The sequence below is a fragment of the Poecilia reticulata genome, chromosome 19 (assembly GCF_904066995.2).
Source record: "Poecilia reticulata chromosome 19, P_reticulata-male-v2, whole genome shotgun sequence".
Classification (NCBI taxonomy): domain Eukaryota; kingdom Metazoa; phylum Chordata; class Actinopteri; order Cyprinodontiformes; family Poeciliidae; genus Poecilia; species Poecilia reticulata.
In genome coordinates, this window is record NC_088848.1 from 8298390 (window position 1) to 8322007 (window position 23618).

Here is a 23618-nt window from a genome sequence, read left to right on the forward strand (position 1 = left end):
TGAACAGTGAGCAAGAAAAATGGACATCAGTGTCCCATTTCTCCCAAGTGAGAGCCAAGTTTTCCCAGCCAAGTGTCTGGAAAACTTGGCTTTTGTTTTCCAGACTCGGTCCCAAATGAAACATTCAGAATTTTTAACATCTGCTTAGCTAAGTGGAAAGTATCACTTCTCAGCCTTGTCACTGACTATTTTCATTTTGCTCCGTTTAAAATGAAATGTAAAAATAAAAACACAGCAAGCAAATCTCCACCAAGCATATAGATATCTAAAGCCCAGACGTAAGATCACATAAAACCAAGAAAATGAATTCTAGCATCCACAGAAATACAGAAGAATGCAAAAAATTTTATATACTGAACCACAGACAAAACAAAACAAAAAAAAACAGCGTTTCAATGTCAAAATACTCCAGGGATTTGTTTATTGTTATTCAAATAAGGCACATTATTTTGAACTTCACATATTTGTTTTATGATTTCAGTAAAAAAAAAAAGTGATTATTGCCTCACATCTGCTGCATTTCAGGTTTTTATCCCTTCTTTGGTCCCAAGCAACAAGTACCATCTTACATCCTTAAGGGCACTTTGGTGAGTATTCCTATCGCTGTCTTTTATACATCCGTTATAGCTTCCTATGTTAATAAAGTGTATCAATCTGAAACACCAGGCTGGTGTGTTCCTAACAATCACAGTAAGACTTGACGATACAGTCAAATATATTCATCTCAAATGTGTAATACGCAGCAAAACATAAAAAAAAAAAAGATGTACCCACCAGTACTGATAACATCAGAAACACATTAATACTGCATACACTTCTTAGTAAAGACTTGCATATTTTATACAGAAAACATGATTACATTTACAGTGAATTAGTTTGGAAATATACACATATAAGACTTTTTTGATCTGAAACTCCATTCTGTCGTGTAGAAACAGACGGAGATAATATTGTTTAAAATTCACAGTAATTCAGTTCTTTGGTAATAGATGAGATTTCACATGAAGATAACGAGAGTTACCTAAAAGAACCCATCTCATTCCACTGAGATGAATTTTTCGGAAAACCTATTTCATGACACGTATGTTAGATTCATTACAGTACAGAAATGATTCATTATTACTTGTTTTAAATGGTCAAATATGGAACAGTGAATGTTTCGAGAGGGTCTACGCTCGGCGAGGAGAGTCAGAGCGTCCTACTGCACGCGGCGGCAGTAGTAGCCGAGGACTTTGCATTTTTCACACAAGTGCTGGGGATGTTCCTTGCTCTGGTCTGACACGTCCAACCCATCTGGTTTCTCCAGAGGCCTCTGAAAGCAAGAAATCGATGCACCAAACGGGCTCACAAATGTAAATCTTTGGTTGTATTCGATCAAATCCTATGCACTTTATTGGGATTTTATGGAACAGACCAACAGATAGCAGTGGGAAAATTACAAAATGAAAGGAAAGTATTTATTTTAAAAGCAGTGTTTATCACACTTAAAACGTCATTGTTTCTCAGATTGTGACATGTGGCAGGCGAAAAACGACTCTTCTGAAAATCACCACAAATGTTTTCTTGTCTTTCCAAAACAACATGAGTGTTAGGTGAGTTGGTTCCTCTAAATGCCCTTGTCGCTGGAAAAAGGCACCAATTCTAACATCACAAAATCAAATGGCAAGAGATTTGACCCAACCGGCTAAGACTACTAATACACTCAGACGTACACTTTTACCTGCTTGTGAGGGTAAACGTTGATGTGGCACTTGATGCACTCCTGTCCCATGTTGGCCCAGGAGTTGCCGCTCATCCACTTCCTCTTGCATTTAGGGCATTTATATTCCCCGAAGCACCTCTTCTTTCCCTGATACGGGGTCAGGCCTTCACCTTTGGGTCGAGCCTGAAAAACAGTTGGAAAAACAGCTGCTAGGAACCTCATTGTTGGATAAATATGTAAAACAAAATTCAGATTGTACAGACATGATACTAAACAGTTTTAGAAGATTAATATGTTACATGAGTAAAACAAAACATGGTTTAATCTATTAATACAATAGTACTAAAACGCATATATCGTATTTTCCGCACTATAAGGCGCACCTAAAAACCTTCAATTTCCTCAAAAGCCGACAGGGTGCCTTATAATCTGGTGCGCCTTATATATGGACCAATATTTAGCCACAACATGTCTAGCAACTACGGTAAGCAGCCGCCGACTTCATTTTCGCCCGTAGAAGAAGCGCGCGGTGCATGCTGGGATAGTTGTCAGAACGCTGGTTTGTTAATAAAGTTTGACTGACCTATCTACCTACAGACCATCTATAATAGGGTCGTCTGCAGGTCATTTAGCACCACGTTCTCCACGAACATGCTGTGCCCCTGCCCAGTCGCGGAAGGCTCTCCTCGCCGACCGGAGTCGGACTGTTTTGTTGACATTGTTTATGTCAACAAAGTGGCTTTAGACATTCATCCTTTAGTGCAGCTCCATCTAGTGGATGCATAACGTAACTCCAGCCTCTACTGTAGCGTCTATTCTATGTGCCTTATAATGCTGTGCGCCTTATAAATGAAAAAAGTTTTAAAATAGGCCATTCATTGAAGGTGCGCCTTATAATCCAGTGCGCCTTATAGTGCAGAAAATACGGTAATAAATAAGGAATATAAGCTTAAACAAAAATGAAGCACTTTGTATCTCTGCTGTTGCAGAATATCAGAACTCGTCAGGAGCCAAGTTGGAAAAACAGTACGCAGCCAACACAATAAAAAGCACTTTTGCATAAATATTGTTTTCTTAAAGTAGTACAGATAAAAAATTTAAAAAAACACAAGGTACTTAACATCTATGTACTTTATTCTTCTAATGCATGTCAAAATAAGTGATTTGTTAATTTGGGACTCATTTGAATTGAACATGGACATGAAAATATTCAGAAACATTTTTCTCATTCTCTTACAACCACAAACATCATTATTATAATATTTTTTGTCAGACTAAATGGGGAAAATAAATGACATTTATGGGAGTCAGGGTAAACTGAGATGGATTACATATGTATGCCACTCTTTGACAAAAGCTTTGGAGATTGTGTAGAATCACGCACCACTTTTTGTTTTTCAAACTAGATCACAAGAAAATGCATCGCGGTACTTTTTGCCATGCACTGCAATTGACAGACACTTTCTTTACCGAGCTTCAGTGGAGCCCAGCTGAGAGACATAACCTTCAACAGCTTTGCAAACATTTTAGCTTTTGCCTATCTCCACCTTCCTCTGCAGACTGAAGGACCTGTTTGGTTTCTTTGGACCAGAGCCAATTCAAAGTTCTGTGTGATTGCAATGGGAAGCCAGAGCTGCCCTGTTGGTGGTCAAGAGAGTCAAGTTTTGTCTCCGGAATGAGACGATTATTTATGGTTTCTCAATCGGAGTAAAGGAAACACACTCTGCTTTGATGTCTGATTAAACCTCATGGTTCTGAGCGATCCTTAGATTACACAAAGAGATCTTATTGTGTGGAGGGATGTAAAGTTATGGAAACTTTCTTTTTTTTCCAGAATATATTGTAATTTATTTGTCAGAGGAAAATAAAGAGTTTAAGCTTCCCCTTTATAAATAACCCTTCTGCCTCCAGCTGTGGTCCCAGGGGACCGTGAAAGAGTCCACAGCCAGAAGGGGGGCCCAAAAGCAGGGGCCCCTATGCCATAGGACAAATACCTCAGGGTCTAAGTCATCCCTCCCAGCTGGACCTAGTCCCCCAATCAGAACGCAAAGATCTTAGGAGGGAGGAAATAAAACCCAGATGAACTCTACACGTTTTGAACATGACAAAAATCCCAAACTGAGCCACAAAAAGAACCTCGTGAAGAACGCTTCAAATTAAAAACATGAGACTGAATCTGCATTGCATCAAAACACTTTTCACAGCACAAAGCTCTCCTTTCCCCACCCCTCCAACACATCACAGATTATTTTAGTCATTTCCAGGACAGCATCTGCTTAACAAAACATGTCAGGCCTCTGACTGCCAGGGCCTCAGCGAAGCCTTTTCAGGCTTGCGCTTGCATCGTTTGGCCGCCATGAGGCACTTCGGGGAGGGTCGCATCTGACAAGAAGATCACACTTTCTCAGGCGCCTGCAGCGACAGTGGACAGCTCATCATCTTCCTGCGGGAGGAAGCAGCTTTCACTCTTCAGAGCAAAACAAACAGACTGTGCCTAAATTGTGGAGCCCGCAGGGCAACAAGAGCCATCAAACACCGGAGAGTTTATACAGGTTCCATCAAAGATGTCACGTACTGACAGCCAACAAATGAAACTCACACTTTTGACCTGACACAATGGAGACACTGAAAGGAACACAGGGGAAGCAGAGGGAAGGTGTAGAGCTTTTTGTGTTTAATATAAATAAAAGCAGGATCAGGTATCAAGACAGAGTCTTGCAACAAAAAGGGCAATATATATTTTCACGTTTTGTCTCGCTACAACCACAAATTTCAATGTACTTTATTGGAATGTTCTGAGACGCATCAACACACAGTAAGTAGCACATGGTTGTAAATGGTTTCAACTTATTTTAAAAAAATAAACTTAATCATTTCCCTTTACTCAGATACCTGTAAGTAAATCTCATGACAACTATTGCTTTCAAAATTCACCTAAAAAGTAACATTTAGTACTTTAAAAAAAGTTTTATTATAATAGCGCTTGGCAGTTCGAAACACGAATGCGCAAGTTAATGATTTGAGGATTTAATGAGAACAGAGAATCTTCCAGGGTTGCCACAAGGAGAACAGAAGATGTGAGCATAGCGGAAGAAACGAGCAGAGAAAAAAGAAACCAACGAGCCTACATACTGAGGATGTTTGATTAGAAACATGGCAACCGGGTGAGTATGATCAGGAAAATGCTGAACAGCTGGGAAAGAATGTTTAACGGGGAATTACAACGCATTCCCTGCCTGTTGACAAATTTACCTATTTGCAGATTTTTCTTCTGGAACATAACTTCAAATTATTTGTGGAAAGTTCAGCTATTAGCTGATGGTTTTTTTTCCCCTTTTGGAGAGATAAGTAAAATATTCAAAAGAAAAAAGCAGCTTGGGAAGATATAGTACTTTCCTAATTATTAGCTGGCATTTGGAAAGCAGCCAATCCTGGAACACCAATCGCTTTTCTTTGGCAATGATTGGTTGTACCTCTAAGAGAGGAGACGAGTAAGATCGTGCATGTGTGCCTCTATGAAGGAGCCAAATGTTTTCCACTGTGTATTAATGTTAAGGTAGTTTTGGTGTTCAAATGGGCAGCTAAAAGCGTTTTTCGAGGAGGGTCTCAAATAATTCAGCTATTCGTGGATGTTTGGGGTCTTTAACCCCCAAATGGAGGGAGTCCAGGGTATGAACAAAAATGCACAGGGAACAGAAGAAATTAAAGAAGCAAGCTCTGAGGAATGATTTGAATATCCAAATAACAATAAACAACCCAAAAATGATCAAAATACAAACACAAATGAAAACCAAAGCACAAACTGAGTAAATTGAAAAATTGGAGTAAACAGATGATCTAAAGCCAAACTAACTGAGCTTAACCTATTTAGCAACACTTAATGTAAAAAGCTGGCAGAGACATACCCCAAAATCTTGTTGCAATTATTCAATAAAATAAAGTTTGTGGTTTTAACGTCACAAAATTTGCAAAAGTTCAATGCGTATGAATAGTTTTGCAATGCATTTTAAATATGTTCAGAGTTTAAGAACTCAGGCTGGCTATTTTGTGCTAAACACAAATAACTGGTAAAACTTGTGCAGCTCAATCATTTAAAGGACCTGAAGCAAACAAAATGCTTAAATGTTTGGCTACTGATTAAAAAGACATTTTAAGTGTTTAATCCTGAGGAAGGCATGACTTTCTGATATAGGCTAGTGTGATGGCCAAATCCATGGCCACACTCTGAAGTCGGTAACTCTTTTATGCACAATTTATTTTTTTTATTTAAACACAACACTTTAGTTTCAGTAAAACATTTATTAGTTGATTTGGATACATTTGTTCTTTATGTTAGCGCGCACATTTAGTTAACGTGTATTTATGTTAACTTAAGTTTAATTTGTTTGCTTGAGACTGACCTTTTGTTTGTGTTTTGCCGGTACTTACCTGCCTTGGAGTGGCCAGACAAAAGATGGGGGCCAGGGCTCAGCAGGCTTAAATGATGATTGGACTACACCACTAGTTCCTGCTGGCAGAGGAAATTTGTAGTTTCTTTGTTTAGATAAGTTTTGTATTTAACTAAATATTAGTATTTAAACTTGAATATTTTTGATTTTCATTTTGTGAGTCTTTAGTCAAACTTAGCTGTACTGTTATTAGTTTTTGTGTTTGTATTCTGTTTAGTTACCCCTATTGTGTCTTAATTGGTCTGATCAGCCAGTATATAAACCCTGTGTGTCATTTCTTTGGGAGGTCAGTTATGTTTGTTTGTGCAGCCAGTTTGTTTACATTTTTGCCTGAGTTCAGTTTTGTTTCTTTGACCTCTTTTATGAGCTCAGTTCATCTTTTTGTCATTTTATAATCTTTGGGTTAAAATAAAAACAACCTATTTTTCTAATTAATATCCTGTGACTCCTCCTGTTTTTAACTCGGTCCATCACAGCTAGCAAACTTGTAGTTGCTCCCAATGTTCACCACAAACAGAAAATGGATTGGACAATTGGGTGAAGGTTGAAACCTTATGTGATGAACTAAAATGGAAACAAAAAACAACCACAAATCATATCTGGCGCTTTAAATTAAGAGCAGCAAATATGAAGAGATTTTAAAGCTGCAGCAGATAAACTTGGACAAAATCCATTCACCCCAGTGAGAGAGGCCCAGGAGGTAGTTACCATCATCTGGAAATCATCAGGACAAACAATGGACCAGTCCAAATCCCCCCCTCCGACACACACACACACACACACACACACACCTTTCTCTTTAGGTCATTCACTCTCATGCTTCCATGAGGCGTTCAACCTGGTTAACAGAGACCCACGGGACACCATGCGGTCAATTACTCAACACTAACAAACCCTGAGTGCTCTCTCTCTCTCTCTCTCTCTCTCTCTCTCTCTCTCTCTCTCACTTTCTCTCTCTCTCTGAGTTTAATTTGTATCAGACCCCCACAGTATGATGGAGAAACCCAGCGCTATCACCGAAGCAAAACTCCAGATGAATGCCTGGACTGACATCAGCTACAGCAGGTCCATCTGTTTTGACTCCTAATCCAAGTTAAATAACAGAGTTTCTATGGCTTTGACAAAAAGTAAATGGATGTCAGTTTTAAATATATATATATATATATATATATATATATATATATATATATATATATATTAGATTAATTGTAGACAGGTTTTTTTTTCTTTTAACTTGACTCACGGGCTGAAGAATTGCTACTGGCCCTCATAAATGTGACTAACTGCAGCTGAAGAATAATTTCAGATTTTTTTATTTATCTAAAATTATATTTCAGTACATTATTTGAGTGGGGTAAATAAAAATAAATCCCCTATTGTGATATTGTTAGCTTGTCACAAAATAACTGTTAACAGTTAACAGCACTCCCAACTATTTTTCTAAATGAAATATACCTGAAAACTTATTTGCACTTTCTAACAGGCTTTTTGTTTTTGGACATACAGAACTGTAAACATAAATATTTGCCAAACTGGCCATAAATAACTTTTCACACCTTTTCTATAGTTAATGTTATTAACCATTAACAGTTTAATACACTATAGTAAGGCAATACTGCTATCTTTTGCGCTACTGTTCATCCTGGTTAATATTGCCAGTTCTTTTCATAATGACTTTGACTTAAATACTTTAGTTACACAATTCAAAGTCATAAGTTCTTCTTACAGACACATTAATGTATCAAATGCCATCCTTGGCCCAATCTTTCTCTAAGCTTGCGCATTCCAATTCCTGACAGGATTAGTACAACTTAAAAACAAATTTAATCTTTAACCCAGCTGATTCCCACATACACACAGTCACACAAATTATACTTCTTAGTGTCCATTTCTCCCACATCAGTTCTTTTACTGGGAGAAGGATTTTGTTGCCAGTATGCACTCTGCTCAGTCTGGAGTCAGACTAAGCTTCATGCTGATGGCATATACAGCTGTAAACCAGCATTGTGTTTCACAAAGAGTGAATGGCAGGAGCAGGTGGGTTGGCAGACAAAGAAGAGTTGAGTTGGAAACATGAGCATTTAAAGAAGGTCAGAAGGTTCAGTGAAGAAAATGTGTTCGGTTTAATTTTTGTTGTTGTTCACCCATAAAAGTCAGGCAAAAATGAAATCAAAGATAACACATTTAACCTGTGGGGCTCCCTGCAGCTTTGGCTCCTCGTGTCATTTGGACACATTTTTTTTGGGAAAGACTACCATAGAAGCATTTGCAACATTTCATCCCCCCAATTTTTTATTCTCAAAGCTATTATTGACTTCATTATTTTCTATTTAAGCCACTGACTGTCGTGTGGCATTAGGAGCAGGACCAAAATGCAAACAGGAGAGTGGAGAATAGTCAGGGGTGAAAGTAGTTTTAAATTCTTGGGGGTACTATGATATATATACTGCTCAAAAAAAATAAATGAAGGGAACACTTAAACAACACAATATAACTCCAAGTAAATCAAACTTCTGTGAAATCAAACTGTCCACTTAGGAAGCAACACTGATTGACCCGGCCAGGGTCCCTGTTGTCACATCCTGGAATAGCACCTGACCCAAACTCTTTCCAAAGTTGTTCTTGAAATCTGCCTTTGACATACAATCATGAAGCCTTTTTATCCCCAAGGATTCTGAATGACACAAGCCAACAACTTCTAGGTTCTGGACCTCAATAAAAATATGTATAAGTGCTTGCCTAGATTGCTCTCCTGCTTTTGTTCTTATGTTTGGTAAAATAGTCACAGCATTAAATTGTCTGCAAAAATTAATAAAAATAAATATAATAATTCAAAGACTGTTCCTAGCACTGTGCAATGATTAATACATGAATAATCGTAATGAATTAATAGTAATTAAAAATAATAGTTGATAAAAGGCTTCAGAACATTTATACCACAGCAGGTATGGAAAACCACAAAAGCAAAAATTAAATCATATACAAATCTATTCCTGTTAAATAAGTAAAAAGTATAACGTTTTCTTTAAGTATTTGTCAGCTTGAGTCATGCAGAGCTGACTGCATTTCCATAGCAACAATCAGAAGCAAGACGTTGCACCAGAAGTCTAGTGAGCTCACTGATGAGGTCATAGATGACATTATGTACATCACAGTAGATCAAAGAAGTTCTGATCCTTGAATGCTGGAATCTCTAAGCATCAGTCAGGATCCAGACATTTCTTGGAGTTTCAGATTTGTGTAGAGCAACAATGTTCAGTTTTGCGACGGCGCTTGTTCCCCTGATATTCCCGGTTGGTTGGGGCATCGGATATGCCGTGACGACTGGGATGAAGAAAGTGTGCGATCGTTTCTTTCCAGGGAAGGATTGCAAAGAAGAAAACGATCAGGATGAAGAGGACGATCCATTTTGGAAAGAATTTCCATCCAGTGCCAAAAAACAAACTGACCCGGCTGGGGAGGTTTGTTATGAAAAGGCGTTGGATGTTGGGACCTCGGACTCCATCTCGTCCTCTGAACGAGACAGTACAGAGGACGATGGTACCGTCTCTGGACAAACCGACCCGGCTGGGGAGGTTTGTTCAGAAACGATGGTACAACATGAGGGTGAGACTGCAGTCGCAGAAAAATCTAACCCGGCTGGGGAAGATTGGTCTGCGGCTGATCTCGCAGCCAAAGCTGTGGCTGAAGTGACAGCCAAAGCTTTGGTTTCGCTGGTCCCATCCTTACAGGAGAGTCCTCTGAAGGGCACATTCACAGGCGCCTTTGAAATACAAAGTTCCCCGGACAGGGACCTTTGTATTTCAGAAGACAACAGAGTTGTTCATTTGTCCAAAATACCACCTCTAAATGTAAAGATTTCTGTTGGTGTCGAGGTTTCCTGTTCTCCTGAAGTCAACTCAGAAGATAGCGTTGGCTCGGATCTGCTAGATGTAGGGACGATATCTGCAGGACCAGGACAAGCGGAGGAGAACTTCAAGTTCTCTGATGAGCTCCAGAACAGCTGGGTGAACGCTGCGTTCCAGAGCATCCTGAACCTGAGCGTCACCAAGCGGTGTCTCGCTCGGGAAAGGGTTTTTCTGGAGGCATCGTCCATCCCCTGCTGTGGGAGTCTCCTCCTCTCAGCTGTCCGTCAGCCCGGCAAGCATTTTTGTCAGAAAGACCTTTCCCCAGTTCTGATGGAGCTGAGGGAGAAGAAGCTGCCATCAGGCATGGGAAAGGACTATGACATCAAAAGTTTGCTGGAGTCTGTGCTGGTCTGGCTGGATTCGTTTGGCGGCGACACAGATAGAGAATTGTACGACAACGACTCTTGCTCTAACTGTGGAGCCACTTCCCTCAGGCTCCTGAACAACGGTGCTCTGATTGCCCTTCCACCGGTATTATTTTCGACCAGCATATCCACACTTCTTGAATACTGGTTGGATTTAGCATGTAAACGCCGTTGTTCAGGCTGCGGGTCACCCTGGCAGAAAAAACACTGCCTGACCGATAACAAGGTCCTGGTGTTTTTTCTGCATAGGTTGACCAGGAAGTTCCAAACAAAAGTCACTCAGACCATCGATGTCCCTGCAGAATGTGGGACGGAGACGTACCACCTGTCCTCCGTCGTGTGTGGGGATCCTAAGCTGACAGACTTCTGCTGTTATGTAATGAAAGGAGAACGAACCGTGAAGGCAGACAATGAGCATGTCTTCACTGCAGACAGCGACTGCAGTGAAGACATGCTCAACAACGGTTTCATTTACATTTATGAGAAGAAATGATCAGACACCTGAGGACACTGGGTAAAAAGATTTGACAGGATTCCTGTTTGCAGGTTTCTCTCCGGGCACTCCGGCTTCCTGCCACACTCTGAAATCTCCACTGAAATGATCCAGTAGGCAGAGGTGGACCCTGGAGGCGGGTCCGGCTGGCTGCACTGATGCAGGGGGCCCTGTCCCCAGGCAGGAGACTGAGCCCAAATGGCCCAGTTTCCTGCTGGGGGGAGCACGGGGAAGCAGAGGCAGGACAGAGCACAGGGAGGCGGAGGAGCAGCGGCAGACTCTGGAGACGGCGGCGGAGGAGCAGCAGGAGGCGGTGGAAGAGCAGCGGGAGATGATGTCTCTCTCTCTATGTATGTATGTATATATATATGTGTGTGTGTATATATGTGTGTATATATGTGATAGATAGATAGATAGATAGATAGATAGATAGATAATATCTACAACTAGACACATATAAAGGACCAAAACTGACATAAGAATTAAAAAATATAGAAATAAAATAATATAAAAGATATATAAAATTATATAATTTTAAACGTTTATATATATATGACATAATAAGAAATATATAGATTAAACAATAAAAATATATCTGACATATTAAGAAATAAAAAATTAATATATAAATAAACAAATAAACATATATTTTGATAAGAAATAAAAGCATAAATATATATTTAGTTTTTCCTTTTCCTTACACATGAGTATTTGTATATTTTCTTTTTTTATTTCCCCTAAACATGCGTTTTTGTCAAGAAAAATATATTTTGCTTTGTCTTTTTTGCTCGCTCTGTTTCTGCTTGCTGTTTTTCCGTTTGCTCTTTTTCTGCTGAATCATTATGTTAATGAGGAGAGCTGTCTTCTATGTCTCCTATTGGCCAATAGAGCATGCACACACACACACAGTATGTATATATATATATATATATATATATAAAAAACTAATTCCCTTCTCACCCTCCGCGGGTGGTCTCTCTCTCTCTTTCATCCTCTGAGCTCGGGTCCTCTACCAGAGGCCTGGGAGCTTGAGGATTCCTCCAGTATCTTGGCTGTGCACATTTCTGGACTGAGATGTCTGATGTTGTTCCTGGGATCTGTTTTAGCCACTGCTCCAGTTTGGGGGTGACTGCCCCGAGGGCCCAGATGACTCATATATATATATATATATATATATATATATATATATATATATATATATATATATATATATATATATATATATATAAACTGCTTCTTTGTGTGCTTTGGAGTTTCTGTGCCGATTATTTTTTTTACAAAGCGATAAAAACTGGTAGCTCTTGAATTGCTATAAAATAAAGCTGTATTTCCTCCGTCAGCCTCTACTGGCTGCAATGTTGACACCTTGAGATGCCATGAGACCTAAATCCTAAACATCATGGCATGGAGTGCATCCCAGTTTTCCATGTCTGGCATGTAACCATTCATTTTAGCTTTTAATATTGATCCTGTGTCCAAACAGAGGGATAATCAGTAGCCCAGCATCATGACCTGTTTGTACTGAAGATCCTGCAGCTTCCACTTCTCTTCCTAACATGGCGCCTCCTCACCCTGACTCTCATACTGACAGGAGGAACCACAGAGCTCTGTTAGGTTAAAGCTCATCTTCTGAAGTTGGGATATTTTTCCTCCAACAGGTTCCAGAAGAATCACCTCAAACCAGATGTTGGACTGGATTTTATTTCACTGTCATTTGTGAATGTTAGAGCCTCATTTTCAACAGTGGAGCTATAAAGGTTGAAAACTTATCAATTCTCATCACCATTGATATTTCCACTAAATAAGAGGCCAAAAAACTTTGTTTGATAAAGGAAAAGCCTCTCAGACTCTGAGCTCAAAGCGAGATGCCCAAACTATTTTTTTAGACAATTAATTTAATTTCACATAATTATCGCAGTAGAAGCTGCTGTTGTTTATCCGAGCTAGTGTCTTTTATGAGTAATCAAAGGCAACAGAAGCCTACGCTAACAGGCCAGCGTTTCAAACCTAGAAAAAGAGGTAATTAGTCCAAGTTTGTCGTTATTGAAAGTTCAAAAACTACAGCGGCTGTGATGCGCCATGACAAAGATAAAACAACTGAACAGGTGATCAACTCAAAACCGCTCAGACCTTTTTATTCTCCGTCTCTCTGTCATTTAAGCACACCCGTTGCCATGGCAACCGCCTGCGGTCAGCAAGCCGACCAGAGATTACGTTAAAAACATAACATTCAGTCCGTTACGATATTAGGTTTGCAGGCTTGATATTTATTTTGCGATCATTAATAAGTCTCTTATGGACACAGCGGTGGTTGATTAGTTAATTTTAAACTTCTGCTCTGCTAGTTATTTTGGTAATGGAACCGAAACGCACAGAATTGCGAAACACCTTGTTGAAATTATAATGATTATTATTGTTGTTGGGTCATTAATTTGAACACGTTTTGTTGATTTTTGTTGTTGTTGTTCTTTAGTAAAGTTACGAACGTTTTGATAAGCCAATCAGAGGAAGACGTGCTCCTCTGATTGGCTTAGAGGAGTAGCGTTCTGGCGGCGTTCGTCACCTGCCAAGATCCATTCAAAACTTCCCACGATCGACGTATTGCAGACCTGCTCTAGCAAAGCACGAAGAGTTCAGAAACAATTGGAAATGAGAAAAAAGTTATTCATTAACTGATTAAGTCGTGTTTTAGATTGTTCTTGAAAAACTAATTAGTCACAGCTGCACAGTGAATCCACTGACTTTTTACAGTCAGCAGATAGCAGCTCCCCTTTCTTCTTGCAGGTACTGGGTACCCCTGCTAAATCTTTTAGGGGTACCCAGTACCCGACCGTACCCCCGTACTTTCACCCCTGAGAATAGTTTAATGAGAAAGGGCAAAACTTACAAAAAACTGAAAACCTGGAACATGGGGAGAGTGCAAAGAAGAGCAACAGTAGGAACCAGGGGAGAACAATGACACCAGGAAGCTGATGTAGGAGCAGAAGTGACCAAGAAACCAGAGGTGTTTAATGACGAGTGAGTGCAGCTGGGGAAGAAGCAAATGGAAGGGAAGAAGGAAATGATGAACACCTGGGAGTGCAATGGCAGGCTCAAGGTGAGTAGAAAGAAAAAATATAAGGGGAAAAAAGTCCTGAGCCTGGTATTAAACAGAATGAAATACTTTGTTCATTCATGTCACTCTATTTGTGAGAATAAATGTAGTGACACAAGGAAAAGCCTAAATGGTGAAATAAAAGAAAAATACACATTAAGGAACTCATCAAACAGATTAGATTAAACTAAAGTTGAAACAACAAATCATATGATACCAACTGACTGTTTTAGATATTGTTTCTTAAAAAAAAAAACACACAAAAAGTTAATATTTTCCCATTCTAAAATTGCTATAGAAACAAAATGTGTCTGCATTTATATATATGTTGCCTAAGGGTGACAGATTAGCAGTAGAACTGATACTGATTAAACTTTGTTTTGTTTTTAAGTTGATAAAAAAGGGAAAAGCAGTTTATTCAAACTATTTAAATCTGTAGACTTTCTATGCATGAACAAATATCTCGACCTAGAAAAAAACCATGGAATATGTGTAATATCAACATTGGCATATATAAACAAAATAAATAGAAATCGTGTAGCAGTTTTTAAACAAATAATGCACTTTGAATTGGAGTCAGCAGCCAACATTTCACTATAGGAGCATGCATTACTATTTTTAGTTTCAAAAAGAACAGGAAATATTTAAGAAATGAACATTTGCTCTAAATAACTCAGTCTGACTAATACAATTTGCATAAATGCAAACAATATCATTAAGAAGCCTCAGTCCTGTGCAGGGTTTTAGGTTGTGACCTTGATGTGTAGTTACGGCACTGAGACTACTTTTTGTGAACCTTTGGGTTGCATCTAAGATTTTAGTGTAGTTCAGTTTGTGAAACTCATTTTAAACAGTTAAACACGCAAACCCCTGGGTAAGTTCATTAGCGCAGAGGGATGACGGACACAGATTATCAAAGGGAGTCTCTATCTGCCCCACATTCCAGGGTTTTCTCTATCTCGCTCGCTGTCCTCAGCAGATTGGTGGCAAAAAACAACAACAGACAGCTTACAGGGAACCGATAAGACAGATAAAGGGGCTTTCAGTGGGAGTAAAAACAACAAAAAAACAAAACGGCAGAAATAAGTGTTGCACTACAGTTTAACATTGAATTAAATTCTACTGAAATCTAACATGACTGCTAAGTTAACTGATCTTTCTAAATGTGTGTGTGCATGGTTGTTTGACATCGCCTTTGTGGTGCCTGCTAGAAATACTGACCACCCGTCCATGAACCTGCAACGACAGCTGTATTAAGTTTACATTTAATAAAAATGCCTTCATTAGCAAGACAGTGTTTCAGATATTTTAGATGAAGTTGCAAACTCAGAGGAAGAACTCTGACTGGCTAATCCCGTCTGCTTCTAGGTACAAGGCTGGAAAATATGGTGCAGTTGCTCAAAAATGTACTCCTGGTTAAAACAAAGTTTAGATTGAAAATACAAATAAATTGTGCTTTTATGTTTTACTTTGAGTTAATATTATAATGATTTATTTATTTTTTTTACATTTTGCTGCTTGTGTCAGTGTTACGGTATTTGCTACGATTTAGTTTTTTTCTGATTATTTATGCTCCTTTCGCTACTGTGACTGTTTTGTGCATTGTGTTCCAATGTTTTATGGTTTAATAAAAGAAAGATCTCACGTAAACTATTATGACATTTTTTTTTTTAGGTTGGAGTTGTTTTTACATTTTGAAAGTCCAATTTGGTCTCGGTTCCTCATCAACAGATTTGTCTTGGAGGGGAGATATTAAAAGCTCTGATAGAGCCTTACTTTAGAAATTCCAAAATGAATAGGCAGAAATTCTCACTAACCTATGAATTCAACAAATCTCCTGTTTTCTAAAAAAGAAAAAACTTAAGTCCCAAAAAGAAAGCGCAGCTGAAATCCTTCAAAGAATGTGTGCCAATTTTTTTGCACAAAATATAGACTCCAAACTGATCCCAGTTCAGTCAGCACAGATAAATACAGTGCATTCAACCATTTAACTTTTTTAAATGTCCACAAACAAATTCTCCAGTGAGCCGAGACCAAAAACGCAACAGGATAAGCTGAAAAATCATCATCACTTTGTGATGCCGAAGTTGGCAGCTGCACTGGTTGCCATAGAAACTAGCTCTGTTGTGTTTCATGTTTCTCAGATCCCCATGCAGGTTAGAAAACAATCACTCATTTATATTCTTGGCATTGCTTTGTGGATAATAAATAATAAATAATTGGGGACTTTTTAGAAAAAAAAAAAAAAAGAAAAATGCTTGGCAGAGCTAAGCAAGGATTTCCCCACCTGTTTCCACTTTGCAAAGCTAAACATTTACGTCCTGTGAGAAGTAAAGACCTAGAATGAAGTTAATTGTTTAAAGACAACCTAACACATATTTTATATTTAATAGAGGTGTATTCAACGAATATAAAATACCAACATCAACCAGTATCACTTGTTAAAAATGTGACCGGAGCCACATACCATTCAGGACTGTTGTCTTTCTTTGCTATTTTATTGTGATTTTATGTGATAAAGCAACACATAGTAGTCCATCATTGTAAAGTGGAAGGATAATACAGAGGCTACAATTTTTAGGAATAAGAAAGTGTGGCATGCACTTGTATTTTCCAATCTTTTAACCCAATATGACCAGTATTGACAAGTGGCAAGTAGAAAGCCACTGCTGAAAGAAATCCATAAGAAATGTCTTTTTCTATTTGGCACAAGCCATGCAGGGAACACAGCAGGTCTGGGTATGAAGACACTTTGGCTCTCTGGGCAAATGACTCCAAATTTGAACGTTTTACCAAATAAACCAGATGTTATGGTAAGGTGGGGAAAAAGCCAACACAGCAAGCAAGCAAGTATTGACTTTAAATATCTCTGTTCACTTTCAAAGACCAAAAATAAATCAAGGAATTTCTTCTGCAGTTATCAGAAGTTTCCCTGTTCGGACTGATTATCCAGGCAGGCTCTTCCCTCCATTCAAACATGATTAAACTGTAGCTGAAAAAGACATACACCCTCTTCCTGCACGACCCAGTGTTTCCAAAAACACGCGGCCGACCTGGCGGTCTCCGGGCAGCTGCTTTGGTTGTTTGCGAATGTCATGCCTGACGGTTGCTTCTCAGTGCTAGAAGCAGAGAGAGACGGAGATGACTCCGGCCAACGGAGATGTGCGAACAATGCGGCCTGACTTCCTGACCTTTGGTTCCACAGAAACAATGCTCCACTTATTTATTCCAAGCTCTTCCCACCCTATACACCCATTTACTGTCAGCACTGTGACTTTTCTGTATTATCTTACCAGGAGCAGGCTCTAGCTACTTTACTAGCAAAGAATAACTGAAACCTAATTGCCTCAAATAATAGTTTGACCTCATTTAAAATATAAGCATTACTTTACAAACTTTTTTTTTTATCGCAAAGTAAACTTTAACAAAGGTTTTTGCATCCTGACATTGCAATAAGACATCAAACGCCCAGCCAATGAATGATTTCAGCTGTTTCAAGCTCAAAATACTTCAGATTCCAGTCAACATGGACAAAAAGCATATTGTTCATTAGTTATAGCCTCGGTTTGTTGCGGCATCGACTGACGAGACCTTCTGTCGTGACTGTAATGCCACAATCATCTTCTTTGATTGGAATTATTAAAAACACATGACAAAATATTTGACGTCATCTTTCTAAAGGAGAACTCAACCATAGATCGCAGGAATGGTTTCCAGATTTTGCACATTTCAAAAGTAAAGGAAACACAACTTTTAGTGTCTTAATCTGTCCCTGTAGCAAATAACCCAGCTTTTCAGTGTTGTGCTGTTGATCTATAACATCGCTTATGGTTTTAAGTGCAGGAGAACACAACACAAAAAGCATTTACTGGTACATTGACTTTTTTTTAGCTTCAGCTGAGGCTTCATCAAAGAAGCAGATATTTAGTGCTTGGTAAGAGCTGTACTCTAACTTTCTTTTCTTATCCGAGTAACAATCTTTGGTTCTTGATCGCTATAACTCCAGTACAAATCAGTTCCAGCTGCAAAGACCGTCAGTCTGATTAATGCAAACAAGACACGCCATTTTGCATAAATAAAATTCTGCCTTTTGAACATTCACAGTGCTGTTTACAGTGTATTCCTTCCCTTTTGAGTCTTCTGACACATTTTAATGTCAGGCAAGAATAGCCTGAGTAAATACTAAATTAGGGTTTCAAATGATGAAGTAAATGATCCATTCCAACCTGGCCACGTGAAGAAGCAAATACCCTTAAACCTAACAAGTTGTGGGTTCCACCCTTGGCAGCAATGACTGCATAAATGCAATAAGAGGCCATCAGTCTTTAACACTCATGTGAAAAAAAGATGATACCAAGGCATATTAATTGACATTAATTCCAAACTTTGACTAGGCCTCTTGCAAACCTTCATTTTTTTCACCCCCTCCAATCAGAGGGGGACTTGCTGGTGCGATTTGATTCTTTCTCAGAATTCATGTTTCTTTCCGTTACCTCAAATCATCCATGTCAGGATGCAACATGGAGCTGAAGTATTGTGATCTCTCACTGATGACAAAAACATTTTTGGTTAGCCTCCAATAAAAAAAAAAGGAGCATAACTTAGGTCTCTTATTTAGAGCCCTACCATTACTGTGCATTTTCGAAACTGAAAGGATTGCAGTCGATGTGAAGCGGTGGCGAATACAAAACAAGCCCAAACATTCTTCACTAACTGCTGGATTATCTGTGGCTCAAGTCTGACCTCATCAAACCTTTAAATACCTACGAGAAAAAGCTACAAAACAAACGCAGTGCCAGATACTAAAGATGTTGTACATCTTTTTCATGAACAAAAAAGTTATTCATAAAAAAAACATCCTTTTTTTTGTTGTTCTTTTACGTATGGGAACAATTTAAGAAGATATAAACCACCAGAAGTGAAAATGAACTGTTTATTACTACAGCTTTGAAAATAGCATCTTATTTTCACAGACACTGACACATGTTCATAGTTGTGAACATATAAGTTCACTGTAAAACTGTTTCTCCTCCTTCCTTACATTCCTACAAAACCTGCATTCTGTATGGAAGTGGACCAAACTTCTCATTATTCTCAGCTGTGAGGACAAAACCGCAGCCTTAAAAGCCAAAGACAAAACCATTGTGCTTTCTGTTGTTTTGTTGTGGTTGTTTCCTGCAATGAAAAGAACAAGTAGTGAAAACTATTCCGTAATAATGCACTTTTGGTGATAACAGATGTGTAAGAAGTCAGTTAACTAGGCTGGCAGCTCTAAAAGCGACTCCAGCGGGCTTGAACCGCTCCAAATTTAGTTAAAAAAAAAGAAAAAAACTCATAAAATCTCATTTGTTTGGTTCTTACAAAAAAGAATGCCTTTTTGAAAGATTAGGTTTCATCATGTAAAATTAGCAGCATTTCCGAAAAGGAACCACAAAAAAAAAACAAAAAAACAGTCAAGCAAGTTGTAGTGTGATGGTCTGTGGCAGCTTTGTTGTTTTAGGACACCGAGGGCTGCCATTTACAGAACCATGAATTTTGCTCCGTAGCAGAAAATCAGAAGGAGAAAGTCTGACAGACATTTTTTGATATTCACGCCAAGCACATCCCAACTATGAAATGAAGCGCACCAACAAGTCCTTGTCTTAAAGGAAATGTCTATAGACATAGATCAAGTTGAGACCCCATGGCATGAACTTAAACAGACAAAACAGTCACTCCTTAAAAAACTTACGTCAGACGGCGATTCTTTTGTTACAGCAGGTAAACATTCTGGGAGACTGTTTAAGTTAAGACTCCACGGGTACGCAAAAATCATATTCACCGTCTAATTGTTTCCATTACACCTTACAAATGTCAGGGACTTCCCTGAGAGCGTGATCAATGAGGAACCACAGCTGCACATAAAGCTGTGGTAACATTACTTTCATGTTTAGAGGTCTTGCCTAGTTCTACAGAGGAACCTATCATCTTTCATTAAGGCTGCCTCCCACATCCAATCTGGCATCTGCTGCTCATTACCAGCCTGCCCTGGTCTATCTAACTCAAATATGTGCTGAAGAAACTATTTTTGCGCTGAAAAGAATAATGCACAAATTATATTCTTACATCAGAGTTAAAATTCAGAAGAATAAAAGCTGGGGTGAAGGCCTGCACGTGCAAGAAAGCAGGAGGATTTTATCTTGGACTCTTTCATGAACATAGTCAAATCCTTTTGATCTATTTTTCTAACGTTACATCACTTCATATGTTCTACTAAGAGCTTTAAAGTATTCGACAAACAGCTCAAATGGCCCACACAACTGCACAAGCTGTTTCACATTAGGTTGTTCGCGGATCTGCTCCTGCCTGATGTGCAGAATCACACACACGCCTCACCTGAGGGCAGTCTTTGATGTAGTGTCCTTTGTTGAAGCATAGGTGGCACAAGTAGTTGGGCGGCGGCCTTTTGCTGGGTTTGTGCGTCTCGGGGGACAGGGAGAGATCTGAGAAGTGGTCCGCCAGAGAGTTCAGACCGTCAACGATGTTGCTGAAGGATCCGTATGGAGAGGAGCCTTTGTAGAAACTTTTAGTCAAAGCCTTTAAGGAAAAAGAAGACGGGGAGGGGGGGAAAATAGCAACACTGGTTATGGTCTCTAATTTTTAAACTGGAATTTGTGACTTCAGGGGATCTTTCTGTTGAGTTTTCCAAATTAAAATTTGGACATTTTAGGTTCTGAATAAAATTGGAACACAAAATGAAATTACATTGCACTAGCGACTGTTTCACCACTTCTGGATGAGGTTTATGATTTTTTTTTTAATGTTTATATTCATGCCACTTGAAACTTAGAAATACTTCTGAACACACTGGGAATGCATAATTAACCTCTAAACTGTCACCCCCAGACGCCGGTGTCATCATGGTAGTTAAGAGATTTAAACAACATGGAGTGGTGCCCACCACATCATGACACTGCCACCACCGAGCGTTGCAGTGGGGATGGTTTCATAACAGAAATGTACTGCTGTTTCATGATGATGGTCCTTGTAAAATTTGGTATTCACTGGAGAAGGTTGAGAAGCACCGCCTTAGAGCGCTATTTATCTCAGCTCTGCACAGAAGAACTGCCTGTATCCCCAATCACAAAAACCCATTGTTGTGACTCTGCGGCAGAAGAGCATTTTGCATGCATTGTCCCATCCGTCACCCAGATTGATTACCCTGTTTTTCCCTGCAACGCTGAAACCCAGCAGTTTTTGAATTTCTGCAGATGTGTACTCTCTGCTGTGTTCACTGTGTGACCCAATAGTGTCCATTTCCTCGTAAGAACAAAATGCCTTTGTCACGCATTACTCCAACTGGTCCTAGTGGCAGGACATAATCAGCATCTTTGTGCCTGTGGAGGAGACGGGTGCTATGGCACCATGGGGAAAAACATGAAGACAAGCCTGCAGATACTGTCTGTTTAATCTGAAGGCATTATGGACCTTGAAATGTGCAGTCATTCTCTTGTCCTGGATTTTATTACTTTACTCGGTTTATGTTAGCTGTCAACTTTACAGTGGTGTATTTGCCCTGTTACAGATGTATTCTTTTTGATTTTTAGTCACACTTAAATGTTGACCAACTGTTCTTTGCTGGGGGGTTTTCTTTAAAAATTCAGTATAATCCAAGTCCTGTAGAGCTACAGTTCTCTATTTGTGGATGATGGAGTTCTGGGACCTTTAAAAAGGCATTTCTGTCCCTTTCCAGACTGATAAGGTCATGATCCAAAAACCTTGCACACATTGACACCAGAAGTCTGTAGACATTTGGGGCACAAAACGCATATTCAATATTTCCCAGTATACATTGCGACCCAAGAAAGGCTTGCAGCAGGTGAGATTTACTATACTGGAAACAGATTGTCTTTTTCTTTTTGTATGGCTAAAAAAAAAAAAAAAAAAAAAAAAAAGTTTTATGCACATCGTAAAACATCCATTCAAAGTGTGAATCATTGTGATCGCTTCATGATGTACCTCAGTGTTCAGATGGAAGAAGTTGCTGAGATAGTTGGAGCTCAGATCAGCCGCGATGCGCTCCGTCCCGTCCCGAGTGGAGGAGTCCGACTCGACCTTAACGCCGTCGAAAGCGCTGCCCGGGGCGTCCTGCAAGGACATGTACACCCAGCTGAGCAGCTGAGCGGGTTGGTACAAGCCGGTCTCTACTGCAGACATCATGTCGTCCCTGGAGGAGGACAGCTGCGTGACTGCGTCTCTTACTGAAACAGAACCGCCGGGATTCGCTCAGTCATCCCTGTGGTCCGGATTACTGCATGTGAAATCCCTCTGGGTTCACTTGTATGGAGCCATGAGAGGATCCCCAGAAAACGGGATGCACCGTATTAGGCTGGAGGAGCCACAGCTTGAACGCCAGGTTTCAAGGGTGGCGTCACAGCAGCTATAGGATATCCCTCGTGTGTGTTCACAGTTTCCTTGCCACACCTCTATAGACGCCAGTGACAATCGGAAACTAGTGATTTTACAGTTAAATTACGTGTCAAAGCATATTTTAATTTTAAATGCGGAGCAAATGTTATATGTAACTGATACAAAGTTAAATTAATGTCCCACCATGTGTTTGCTGAGGATACTTTTTTACTGACACAGCTGGTGAATAATTAAAAAGTAAATCAGAATACAACACAGGACTGTGTGCAAATAGCCTATCATTAGCACACTGCTGCCATCTAGTGTTCAGACGTTATACTGTATCAACATTTACGCCACAGGCCACAGAAAGTGAAATAAGTCATTAATTCACATTCTGTGAACGTGTTACCTCACATTCTGTGAAGCAATATTAATGATATTAATAATGTGTGTCTCTTCACACACTTACAAACACACTGTGCAGCCTCTAACAGGTTATCTTCCAGGGTTGTCCTGTATTTAGCTTTATTCATCTTCCCACCATGTCTGACAGCTTTCCTGCTTTACCATAAGCATCCCCACAGTATTATCAAGCCACTGCCATGTTTCACCATGAAGACGGTGTATTCAAAGTGGCAGTGTTAGTTTTCTACTACATGTAGCATTTGGCATTTAGGCTAAAAACTTTGATTTAGGTCTTACATTATCAGAGTCTCTTCTTTCCCAAATTTGATGTGTTCCCTCAATGTTTGATAAACTATAAATATTCCTGGTTGTTTTTCCATGATCTCACCAGCAGTCATTCATTGTAAGCTTGACTCTGCTCACATTGCAAATATCTCTGCACATGGGTCCACCACACAACATTAAATATTTTAAATCTGTAGTTTTCCATTCATTCAACACTACTTTGTGTTGGCCGATCACATAACACCCCAAATTTTAATTTAACGTGAGTGTTATTCTGCTTTTAGTATAACTTTTGACTCTTTTTCAGTTTATTTTATTGCTGTATTTCTTTCATTTTTCTTATTGATACTATTAGGTTATGTTAATAGTATGTTAATTCAAGATTTGTATTCTTCATGTCATAAATTCTTTTGAATTTATTTAATTTCTATTCCTACATCAAGTACGTCTTTGGTCCCTCTTCAGCACCTCTGGTCAGGTTAAGTATTAAATCAATGGGAGCAGTCCCAGCCTTTGAATTTAAACAA

General features: G+C 39.2%; 1 protein-coding gene and 1 long non-coding RNA gene across 2 annotated transcripts; one reads left to right on the forward strand and one right to left on the reverse strand.

Annotated features, from left to right (window-relative positions):
- Window positions 1-404: 404 nt before the first annotated feature.
- On the reverse strand, window positions 405-22449 carry LOC103481470 (zinc finger CCHC domain-containing protein 24). Its single transcript, XM_081600660.1, has 4 exons — window positions 22009-22449; window positions 20386-20586; window positions 1721-1885; window positions 405-1312 (listed from the first exon to the last, which is right to left on the reverse strand). The coding sequence occupies exons 1-4, from the start codon at window positions 22207-22209 to the stop codon at window positions 1199-1201; spliced, it is 681 nt and encodes a 226-aa protein (XP_081456786.1). The 5' UTR covers window positions 22210-22449; the 3' UTR covers window positions 405-1198.
- Window positions 10797-14081, forward strand: LOC145549113 (uncharacterized). Its single transcript, XR_014085075.1, has 2 exons — window positions 10797-11266; window positions 12575-14081. It is a non-coding gene; the product is annotated as an uncharacterized LOC145549113 (long non-coding RNA).
- Window positions 22450-23618: the final 1169 nt, after the last annotated feature.

Bases quoted from the DNA above. Each gene is read 5' to 3' on its own strand.
- LOC103481470 (XM_081600660.1), bottom strand. From the start codon at position 22,209: ATGATGTCTGCAGTAGAGACCGGCTTGTACCAACCCGCTCAGCTGCTC. The intron at 20,587-22,008 runs GTACATCATGAA...TTTTCCTTAAAG, and splicing joins TCTTCCATCTGAACACTGAG to GCTTTGACTAAAAGTTTCTA. The intron at 1,886-20,385 runs GTGAGGCGTGTG...ACTGTTTTTCAG, and splicing joins ACATCAAAGACTGCCCTCAG to GCTCGACCCAAAGGTGAAGG.